The sequence below is a fragment of the Scyliorhinus torazame genome, chromosome 7 (genome assembly GCF_047496885.1).
Source record: "Scyliorhinus torazame isolate Kashiwa2021f chromosome 7, sScyTor2.1, whole genome shotgun sequence".
Classification (NCBI taxonomy): Eukaryota; Metazoa; Chordata; class Chondrichthyes; order Carcharhiniformes; family Scyliorhinidae; genus Scyliorhinus; species Scyliorhinus torazame.
The window spans coordinates 312158675-312170612 of record NC_092713.1 but is presented as its reverse complement, the minus strand read 5'-3'; the positions used below and the strand labels follow the sequence as shown (position 1 = coordinate 312170612).

At 41.3% G+C, this 11938-nt stretch overlaps 1 protein-coding gene across 4 annotated transcripts in view; it reads right to left on the bottom strand.

The window, feature by feature from the left end:
- LOC140427203 (protocadherin alpha-C2-like) overlaps positions 1–8309 on the bottom strand; it is a 213326-nt gene extending 205017 nt beyond the window's left edge. For 2 of the 4 annotated variants that reach the window (XM_072512799.1, XM_072512801.1), the window contains exon 1: positions 5600–8308. In XM_072512799.1, coding sequence (XP_072368900.1) covers positions 5600–8068 — 2469 coding nt within the window. In that variant the 5' untranslated portion in view covers positions 8069–8308. Of the gene's footprint in view, positions 1–5599 lie in introns of all 4 variants that reach the window. The other 2 variants (XM_072512802.1, XM_072512798.1) reach the window with 2 other exon arrangements.
- Between the last annotated feature and the right edge of the window lie 3629 nt (positions 8310–11938).

The following is an 11938-nucleotide window of genomic DNA, read 5'->3' as shown; positions in this document are numbered from 1 at the left end:
TATTTCAAATTATGATCCTATGATTATTAAGCGAAGGCTTTGCAGCTCCAACTCATTGTTAATTTTTACTGAAAATAACCTTAAGTTATTCCGAAATACTGCGACATAGCATTATATTGGCTTCAAAACGTACTGATGTTTCTCCCTCCATGGATGCTCCCAAAACTGCTGCTTTGTCTGTTTTAATTTCATATCTCCAGAAACCGCAGTATTTTTCTTCCATACAAGTCTAAATTATTTCCTTGCTCTCCTACGAAAAATGAATCAATCACCACTCATTGGCTAAGATTTCCATAAGTCCATTTTTCATTTCCAGACATGCAGCGTGTCATCACACTAAAGTGTTGGTTGATCTGAAATAAACTCCAATCTCCCTGGAACACATCCATTACCATGTGGATACATAGGGCTTCTCATCTCGAACTTTGCATGAGTATAGAGTTATGTCTTTAACATCGTCATCCTAACGCCAGGCTTACAGTTAACTGCACACTAAGTGGTTTGTTATCTTCAATTTAATCTAAAGCGTTCAATATTTTGAGGAACTCCCCATCGTCTCTTCTTAAGTGAACAATGTATGCAATTCCCTAAACTATTCAAAAGCCCTAATCCGAAAGGCGTAAGTTCATCATGGCCACCTTTCGAGTTCCTATACTGGAAAATTATATTTGATCAACCTTAGGGGGAATACTCCAGAACGGGTCATGTAATTGATTTGCACAATGGTGGCATAATTAGTTCTTATGAATCGAGGCAGCAGTGCTTGACCATTGTGCCACTTTGCCGCCCGGTGGCACAATGTGTCTAATCATATACATATTCTAAAATCTCGATTGCTTCTTGATCATCAGGGGGCGATAGGTTATTGGGCGATGTCGGAATGTGGAATTGACGTTGGTCAACGGTGCAGCAGGTCCGAAGAGCCGAGTGGCTGCCTCCTGCTCCCAATACACATGTTCTTATGTATGTACGTCAAATACACTTCAAATATTTAAATAATTTTTCTCTTGGTTAGCGTTCACTTTGAAAATAACCAATGTTCTTTCTCCATACTCGCAGCCACATACCTCTGTATCGCTGTGAGAAATTACAGCATGTCCCTATGGTTTACAAACACCGTGAAAGGTAAGAGTCCAGGCAAGGGTTCAAGAGGACTATGCCAGGAAGCTTTATCGTTACTTTCTAAAATTAAATGCATGAGAAGTGTTGTTACTTCGTTCTATTGTCTCTAACAGTTACATTGTTTATCATGTGAGGAACTCTGAGCGCACAGATCACTGTGCAGATATTGAGCACATTATTCATACCAGACCAAGAGTTGCAGCCAGATACTCTAAGCAATTTGGTTAGTTCCTAGTTTTTAGAGTCTCCGTGCGCCAGTTCCAATTCATTGATATGAAGAGTTTTTGTTCATAGAATTAGTGAGTTTTATGTCAAACAAAGTGGCCCTTCGAACCATTGTGCCTGTGCCGGCCATCAAGCGCTTAACTATTCCACTCCCAGTATCAGAGTGCTGAGTATCAGATCATTCTAAATTGATCAGATCCTCTTGTACTGTAGGAAAATTACCGATAGCTGACTTCAGGCAAGCAACCAATTCGCATTTCATCTGCCTAACGTCCATCAACTCGAAGAGTCTTTAAAATTCTGAAAAACTCTCAGTTCTGTGGCCATATCGTGATCGAGTTCTACAGCACAGAAATGGCCGGACTGGTTCAGCCAGTCCTGTTTTCAAAGTTTCTATTCGACAGTTCACACGAACTAACATCAACATCCCATTCAACAGAAACTGAAGCGGGCCAGACATATATTGCCCACAAGAGTAGGTCTAAGGCTGGGAATTCTGGAGAGAAGAATTCACCTCCTGACTCCCCAAAGCCTCAGAACCATCTACAGGGCACGAGTCGGGAGTGTGATGGGCTAGCCTTCACTTGCTTGGCTGACAGCAGCGCCAACAACAATCAACACTTTCCGGAACAAATCAGCCCAAATGAACACCACACCAACCACCATCTAAAACATTCACTCCCTCCATTGCCAACGCACAACAGTAGCAGTGTGTGCCATCTACAAGATGCATCTCAACTAAACAATGCTCCTGGCACAGCATCTTCCAAACCTTCAACATCTTCCACCTGGAAGACAAGAGTAGTGAATGTATGGCAACACCAGCACCTGCAAGTTCACCTCTCAGTCACGCACTCTGCTGACTTGGAATTCTATTTTCATTCCTTCACGGTTGCTTGGTCAATGTCCTTGACTTCCCTTCCCAACAGCACCGTGGGTGTTACGACAGCACAGAGACTGCAGCAGTTCAAGAAAGTCGCTTTCTACACCTTCGCAAGTGCAATCAGGGTGGTTAATCAATACTGCCCCAGCCAGCGATGCCCACGTCACATGAACGAATAAAAATATAATGTTTCCAAGTGTGAAACCCTTCTATATTGATCAGCTATTCATACATAATTTGGTTTCATTGAGCCACAGAGAAACTAATTTCAGGTCAAGTTAATATTTAAAATATATTCATTTCGAATCTTCTTGTCAGCATGGCAGAGGTGCCATATTTATGCGGGCTAATAATTAGAGTCCAGTGTAAGGATACTTGTTCACATGCGTAAATAAGTGGAAAAAAACTTGCTGTTTGGGAGAGACTGCAGGTGGGCCACTGTCCAAATCCACTCATCCCTCTGATCTCATTGTACTCCAAAGGTCAGAGTTTGTTACCTGTAATGTCTGGCCGATAGCAGCAAAAATGGAAAGATAATTAATTACATTGAATTAGTCTGTCTGGAATTGAAACCCCGAGATTAAAGTAAAAAGGGTTGCGTGCTATGTAATTTGCCAACCTTCGCTCATGGATTTGAAATGTTATCAAGACTGTTGAAAAAAAGTTGTAAGGGTAGACTCACCAATGAAAGACCAGTCAGGTTAACATCAGTAATAGATACGTTTCTGGAAACATTTATTTGGGATACAATTAGCAGTCACCGTGGAACATGTGGATTGATTAGGAAGCGGTAGCACAGATTTATAAAGGGAAAATCGTGTTGAGTCAAATTACTGGAGTGTTTCAGGAGGTACCAGAAAGAGTCGATAGGGTGCTGCTGTTGATATGATTGTCTTGGACTTTGAGAAAGCATTCCATACTTTTCACAACAGAGTTGTGAAAAATGTCATGTCTCATGGAATGAAAGGGACAGTATCAATATGATACAAAATTGGTAAAATAATTGGAAGAAGAGAGTAATGGTCAATGAATATTTTTCAGGCTGGAGGAAGGTTTGTGGTGGTATTCCCCAGGGTCAGTATTGGACCTTGCTTTTCCTGCTTTATATTAATTGTCTAGGTCTTGACCTGCAGGCGACAATTTGAAGGTTTGTGGATTATACAGAACTTGTAATTATTGTAAACTGTGAAGAAGACAGTTTAGAACGTCAGAAGGCCATAGGTACGTTGGTGGAGTGGGTAGATAGGCGACAAATGAAGTTTAATGCAGAGAAGAGTGAGTTGATGCATTTTGCTCAAACAATATGATGAACCAATATAAAATAAAGTTTAACATTTTGAAAAGGGCACAGGAGCAGAGGGGCCTGAGCTTATATGTGCAGAGATCATTGAAGGTGGCAGGGCAGATGTCAAAGAATCAGAGTATCATACAAGTTACAGCACAGAAAAAGACCCTTCAGCCCTTTACATCTGTGCCGGTCAGAAACAAACATCTAAGTATTCTAGTCCTCTTTCCCAACACTTGGCTCGTAGCCTTGTATGCCTTAGCATCACAAGAGCAAGGGCATCCCAAAACAGCAAGGGCCCCAACACTGATCCCTATAGGATCCCAGTGGTTAAAAGATTCCAGTCAGATAAACACCCCTCAACCGCACGACTTTGATTCCTGCCACGCAGCCAATGTTGTATCCAAGTTGCCAAATTTTCTTGGACCCCAGAGGCTCTTCCATTCGCTATCAGTCTCCCATGGGGGACTTTATCAAAAGCCTTGCTGAGGTCCAAGTAGACTACGTCAAATGCATTTCCCTCATATACACATCTGGTGACCACTTCGAAAAATGTAATCAACTTGGTCAGACATGACCTTCCCTTACCAAAACCATCCTGATCGTTCTTGTTTAATCCCTGATTCTCCAAATGCAGATTAATTCTATCTCTCAGAACTGCTGCAAGAGTGTCCCCACCAATGAGCGTAGACTGAGTGACCGATAGTTTCCTGGTTAATCCCTTCTTGAATAATGGTGCTGTTGGCAAATTAGTGTTGAGAATCTCAGCAAACGACAGGCTATCTTGTTTAGGTGCCTCTCAACGTATTATGTTAGATTTTTAGGGTGCAGCCTATAATTTCTAAAAGCTTCTTATGATAACTACGCTTCCTGTTGTCATTTGTACACTAGTCGAAAGATTCAGAGTTGTCGAAAGATTCAAATGAGATGATATTTATCTGACTGGTATGTTATCACCAGTATAGTTCTGTACTTTTTTGAAAATTGTAACTGAGTAGTTGTCCTTAGATCCCCAGCTGCTCCATGTAGAGACCTCTAAAACACGTTACCAGGTCTAAATAACCATTGCAGTATGCTTATGTTGTAGTGATTTACCAAACATGAAAAGCTCCTGTTCTAATTATAGAACTTGATCTCAGTTATGCAATGTTGGGCGCAATTTTGGGCTGCAGTTTTAAACATGTGCGACCAGATTTCAAGACATTGGCGAAGATTGGCATGTTGCATATTTCCCTTTTTGTTCTAATAGAGGGGCTTGAATTCCAACCAGACTAATTTTATGAAATCGACAGCTCCAGTTTTGCTGTTGTAGAAACAACATTACTATCATACTTCACAGCGAAATGAGAGCCAATCAAGTGACTGGAGGTGAATGACGGTCTCACCTTCAGCCTCTCCAAAGCAGGGCCATTTATGTTCACACGTTTACATATGTGAACAATTCTTCATTCACAGCTCTCTAAATATCAGTTCGAAAATATATGATCTACATTCCGTGTTGACACTAAAGCGATTCAAATTGGATATTTTTAAACCTTGTAATGAACTGAGCAAAAGACAGATTTTCACAAGCTTCGCTGAAGTTAATATTGGAAAAGAATCTGATCAATTTAGAATGCTCTGACATTCAGAAACATTCTGCTATTAGGTAATTGGACTGCCCAGCTAAGGCTGTGACAACTAGTAACTAACACATTGGTTTAAAGTACGTGTCTGGAAATGCTATTCTGCTACCAACTAAGTGTTCTATACTTGCACGGATTAGTGTATGTACAAAATCCGTCAGAGGATAGTTTACAGTTTAAACGTTTGCAGTGCCTGTGATAAAGTCCACAACCACTATATATTTAAATACGCTCCAGTGGGTTTGGAAAGTTCAAGCAGAGAGCACGGACTTCCTCAACCTTATACTAGTGTGTGACAGGAAAGTACGTTACATATAATTGGAGAAAAATGCACATACATGCTGGACGAGACCACGAGAGAGCAATGGCACATAGATGATGACAGGAAATAGGAAAAGTGCAATCTCAAATTCCACCCTGTTCATTGAAAAAAATTTCACAAGTTCGAAAACATCTCACCTCAGTGTGTACAGGGTTGCTGTAATGTTGAGAATTAATCATTCCCGGATTTTCATTCCTCATAGATTCATTCCGGACATAATTTTTGTCTGTAGATGACCTGCATGTGTTGGCGGTTATGAAGTCTCTCTTTGTTGAATGCAATGTTGAACATGGCTCATAGCGGAAACTCTGAGAAAGTGGATCACCCCCGAATACCTCAACATAGTTGGGTGGCATCTGAAGGTTTGTGCTTGCCTTCTGAATACCATTCAGTGAATGTCTTCTTTCAAAGCAGCAACAAACACCCAGAGGACAATACTGACCCCCTATAGTATTTCTGCTTTGATGAACCTTCACAGCGAGGATAACTAAAATCACGAGAAAAATTATAGAAACGACTCCCAACGCGATGACCAAAGAAAGGCTCAGATCAGGAGTGAATCCTGGATCTTCAGATGATTCATTGACGCTGGAGAATGCTTCAGTGTCACCGCCAACCACAGATAAGACGATGGTCACTGTGGCAGAAAGTGATGGTGTTCCGTTGTCCTTTACCACAATCACCAACCTTTGCTCAGACAAATCTTTATTCTCAATACGACGGATAGTCCAAATTTCCCCAGTGTCTGCTGAAATAGTGAAAAGGTTATGCTGGGTAGCTTGAAAAATGGAATAAGAAAGGCGAGCGTTCTGACCGGTGTCAGCATCAGTGGCCGATACCTTAGCAACCAAGTAGCCTGGCTCAGCAAACCTGGGCATTGTCTCTGTTACCGTTGAGCCATAATCGGCTAATGGGTGCACGATCACTGGAACATTGTCATTCTGATCAAGGATAATAACTTTCACTGAAACGTTACTGGCGAGTGGTGGGGTTCCAGAGTCCATGACCTGAGCTTGGACCTGAAAGTTTTTCAATTTCTCGTAGTCAAAAGATCTGTGAGCGACAAGCACTCCAGTCTCCGAGTTAATAGAGATGTAAGTGGATGCCGAGGGATTCTGAACTTGTGTCTCCAGGATAGAGTATTTTAGTCGAGCGTTCTGTTGAACATCGGGGTCAAAGGCTGTAATGGAAAGTATAGAAGTGCCAATAAAATTGTTCTCCATGACGTTTGCTGTGTATAAAGACTGGGTAAACCGTGGCACATTATCATTCATATCTGAAACCTCTACCCGAATCGTTTTCCTGGATGTCAGAGGAGGATTACCTGCATCCGTGCATGTTATAGTGACGTCATAATGGGAGGCATTTTCACGATCCAGAGGATATTGAACAAGTAATTCATAATAATTCTTCACGGAAGAATCTAGTTGAAAGGGGAGTTTCTTTGAAATTTGACATTGTACCTGCCCGTTGCTCCCCGAATCTTTATCTGTTGCACTGAACAGAGCGACTACAGTGCCAACTGGAGCATCTTCTGAAACTGTACTGGACAAAGATGTCAATGTCACCTCAGGTACGTTATCATTCACATCAATAATATCCACCAAAACATCACAGTGCCCGAACATTGCCTCTGAACCCTTGTCCATTGCTTGTATGTTAAAGCCGAAGGTTTTTACCTCTTCATAGTCCAGTTGCCCTTTCAATATGATTTCACCAGTTTTGGAATCCACTTCAAACAATTCCCGAGCCCTCGCAGAAGTGTGGCCACTGAACGAGTACGTTATCTCTCCATTGGGACCATTATCCAAATCAGTGGCATTTAATATGATTACCCCCGTTCCTGCGGGTGTTGTTTCTAATAGGGTGACTCTATACACTGACTGAGGAAAAACAGGGGCGTTGTCGTTCGCATCTTTAACTATGACTGAGACCTGAGCCATGCCTGATCTCACAGGGACACCGCCATCCTTGGCGATTAACGTTAACATGTGGCTGGATTCCGCTTCTCTGTCCAAGGAACTCTGCAACACCAATACTGGCAATATTTCAACTCCATTGCGCACCTGCACATCCAGAATAAAATAATCATTTTGAAGGAGTTCATAGGTTTGCAAGGAGTTTGTTCCAATATCCGAATCGTGCGCGGACTCGAGGGGAAAGCGAGTTCCCGGAGTAGAAAGCTCTGAGATTTCAAGGCCGAAGCCATTTTTTTGGAAACTGGGAGCATTGTCATTCACATCGAGAATCTCCACTGAAACCTGGTGCAGCTTTAAGGGATTTTCAAGCAAACAGTCCAAGGATATCACACAACTCAAACGTGGTCCGCAAATCTCTTCTCTGTCAATTGTCTCCTTGACAAATAAAAAGCCAGAGTCCAAATTTATATCCACATATTGTTTCCTGGGCCCGGGTACAATCCGAAAACTGCGAGCCGAGAGCTGCTTTATATCTAAACCCAAGTCATCTGCGATATTCCCAACAAAGGCGCCCAGTTGCAGTTCTTCGGGAATCGAGTAACGAATCTGCCCAAACACCGGATTCCACGAGGAGAATACACAGTAAAATAATTGGCATTTTAGCAACCAATATATTTTGTATCTCATTTCCAGCGAAAAACATTCCTCGTGTTTCAAAACGTGCCCGTATCATCAATTACCTTTTTTCAGTTATATCGACATATGTTAAGCCCGGAACAACTGCGATGTAGCAAATACCTGATTGCTTTAGAAATCGCTCGGATTATTTCATTGAAATCTTCTATTTTTGTGTAAAATTGCCGGTTAATTCGTGGACAAATGCTGCCGAGCTGCTCGCTCTCCAATTTTACACCGCGTCTGATGGTGCGTGATGGTGGATGGGTAGTGAAGGGGGCAGTCCGGATCCCTATCACATCTCCGCTTCTGATTGGTGAACAGAGGCACATTGAAATTCAACCATTGAAATCACAGTTCATTTCTTAAAGCTGGAAGTTTGGATTAGCGTCGATTCTTAGATTTATTGTTGTACAATGAAAAATAAAATTTCGATTTTATTTGAGTTGTTAGCCGGACTCTGTCTGTTGCAGAAGTTCTCGAGCACCCAATTACAGCAGATGTTATATTTGTCGGAAACATAATATAAAATAAAACAATCAGTCCGTAAATACGAGTCCATTACTGGTCACAAGTCGTTGAACTATTTAAATATATGATTATTGCGTCATGGCTTTCCAATCCCAATTTTTTGTTCTTGTTGAAAGTTAACAAAATCATTTAACTGCCATTCACAGAAATATGGTCAATTGGATTAACTGAGACTTCGATACCCCCCCCCCCTTCTTTTCCAGATCTTCAGCTAACAATATATTAATGTGCTCTTTGACTTATAAACCACAGGCATCTATTAAACTGTTAAACATGATTGCTCAAGTCTAAAAACGTGACTGTCGATGGACAATTATATCTTCAGCCATGCGCCACCCGATCTTCCACTCGAATACACTGTAAGTGGTGTCCTCCATGTGGTCTCCTCCACATTGTGGAAACTAAATGCAGACTGGATGATCACTTTGCAGAACACCTTTGCTCCATCCAAAAGGATGATCCCAACCGTTCAGTAACTGGCCATTCCAATGCAGCATCTTGCTCTTGTGCCCACACACCATCCTTGGCCTGCTGCAATGCTCCATTAAAGCCCAACGCAAATTGTAAGAACAACATCCCATCATCCGTTTAGGCACTTGATAGCCCTCTGGACTCAATATTGAGTTCAACAACCTCAGACTGTGAACTCTCCCCTCCATCTTGACAGCCCTATTTTATCTCCTGGCTTGTGCCAACACAAGCCTCCCCCCCCCCCCACACACACACACATGGCCACTGTCCCATGTTGTTCAGTTTGCGTTCACTGAGTACTGCCCTCTCTTCTCCTATTAACACATTCTGCTATCCTACCTTTGCCATTATTAACATTCTCCATTCAATAATGGTAGTATTAACAGGCTCTTTGTGCTTTTGGACAGATGCCACATATCCATCGAAAATCTGAATAAACAATACCTTCCCTCGCTTACGTACCAGACAAATTATTATATTTTATGATGCAGCCTATTATTTCTAAAATACTTCTTTCGGATACCTGTGCTATCATTTGTGCCATTGTGCGAATATTTCAGAAATGTTTCTCAGTTTGGATGGTAGGTGTACTGGATGTCAATCACAGTTTTGTTTGACACTGCTCTTTTGAATATTGAAACTGGCTTGTTGTCGTTAGGTCATACAGCTGAGTCTGAAAACATTTGTAGGTCTAACTGCAGACTTCAGAGAATCATAGAATCCTTACAGTCGATAAGGAGTCCATTCGGCCCATCAATCCCACACCAATCCTCTGAAAGATCACCCTGCATACACCCACTCCCCCGCAAACCCGTAACGCCATCTAACTTCTGAACACAAAGTGGCAATTTATCATGGCCAATCCACCTAACCTGCACATCTTTGGACTGTGGGGAGAAACCGCAGTCCCTGGAGGAAACCCACGCAGCACGGGGAGAATGTGCAGCCTCCACACAGACAGCTGCCCAAAGTCGGAATCGAACTGGTCCCTGGTGCTGTGAGACAGCGGTGTTAGACATTGTGTACTGTGCCACCCTTCATTTTGTTCATGTTATGGTGCTTTACCAGTCCAAACTCCTGTTACAATTACCACACTGATCTTGGTTATGAAAGTTTGGGCTCCGTTTTAACATATGCTGATCACATTTCAAATCCAGGATCGAAGCTTGACATATTCCATGAACACATAGTGTCATTTTGAATTCAGGGGCTTCAATTTCACTCAGACTAATTAGACAAAGTGAAACGGTTTTCAGGGAGAATCGTGTACAAGGAGATATGACAAACCTAAGAAAAACAACGAGGAAAAAGAGCAAGGTTGCAATTTGGGTAATGACAACTAGAGTGTGGCAGGAAGGGACAGTATGATTTGTTCGGGAAACACAGGTAGTTTGATGGAATTTATAGCTGCATTCGTAAACATTAGAAAAAGGCATAGTTTTAAGTGGGTTTAATGTAATATTTATGTGCTTGGAAGAGTAAAACCTAGAGTTGAGTCATGCTGCGTGAAGATGCTTGTATGTGGATGACCAGAGGCGCCAATTCAACGGTTCAGGTCAGCAATACTACACAAGATGTCGTTGCTGGAAGAAAGGCAAGTGAACAGTTTGCCAAAGACCATTGATAATCTACTGAGATAGTTCCAAAATTGTGCAAACGAGTTAACGGGTTAGAACGAACTATGAAACTTTAGAGAGGAAGTAATTGACGTGGTTCAAATTGAATTGAAAAGAAAATGGAACTGGGAGAAACAACAAGATCATAAAAACCTCAAAGATCAAACATAGCAAGAGTACAATACTCTTTTGAGAGAACCTAAGAAGCACCATAACGACATTATTGGAACAGGTGAAATAGATTTTGACAAGAGAAGAAAAGAGATGTTAACAAAGAAAATTACATTTTGACTGTGTTAAATCGACATGCAAATTTATCGCATGTGAATTTGGAAAGTAGGCTTAAGAGTAGACCTATGCCTACAACTGATGAAAAGGACGATTGCACTGTCGACGTAAATGTAATATTCTTTTCTGAGTTGAAAATTGGAAATCAGAAGAAAAATAAACACGAGACGTAAGTACGATAATGTTACCATGTATAGATTCTGATGATGATGTTAAACTATTGTCTTTGTTTTGGTTAAATTATTGTGATCATATTGTATTACATTAATTATTGTGAACTAAATCGACTGTACTTGTATGATATAATGAGTTACTGTGTTTAGATACTTGTCACGTTTTGTTTGTATGAAGTGGATGTAAATCTTGTGTATAGAAAGCTTTATTATTTTGAAGATTTATTCCTTTCAACGGGGGAATTGTTTAGAAAACAAAGATAATTTTAAGGGATTCATATTAGTATTGGAAAACTTTGGAACTAATGTGTAGCTTTAGGTTGGTTTAATTTAATGTTTCTGTCCCGAGAAGAATAAAACCTGGAGTTAGATTAATGCTGGACAAAGGTGTTTTTATGTGTGGGGTTGGTTAAATTCTAGTTGTATTGCAAGAGGGCCAGCAGCGATTTGTGGGTGTTACCTAGCAACTGGGGTCTTGTAAGGTAGATAAACCTTTAGGTTTTAGGGTAGCTATTTAAAAAAATATATATTATATTGTAAACATACACACCATTAACAGAATACACAGACCACCCAAGCATCAAAGCATAATTAACAGTTTGTACAGCTTTCCCCTTTTATTCCCTCCCCTTCCCCTCTGAAATGAACAGTTCCTCAAATAAGACCTTGAACTTCCTCCAGCGCACCTCGAAACCTTCTTCTGACCCCCCCTCAATGTGAACTTTACCTTCTCCAGCCACAGGAAGTTGTACAAGTCACCCAGCCTGGCAGCCACCCCTGGCGAAGTATCCAAACTCCAATTC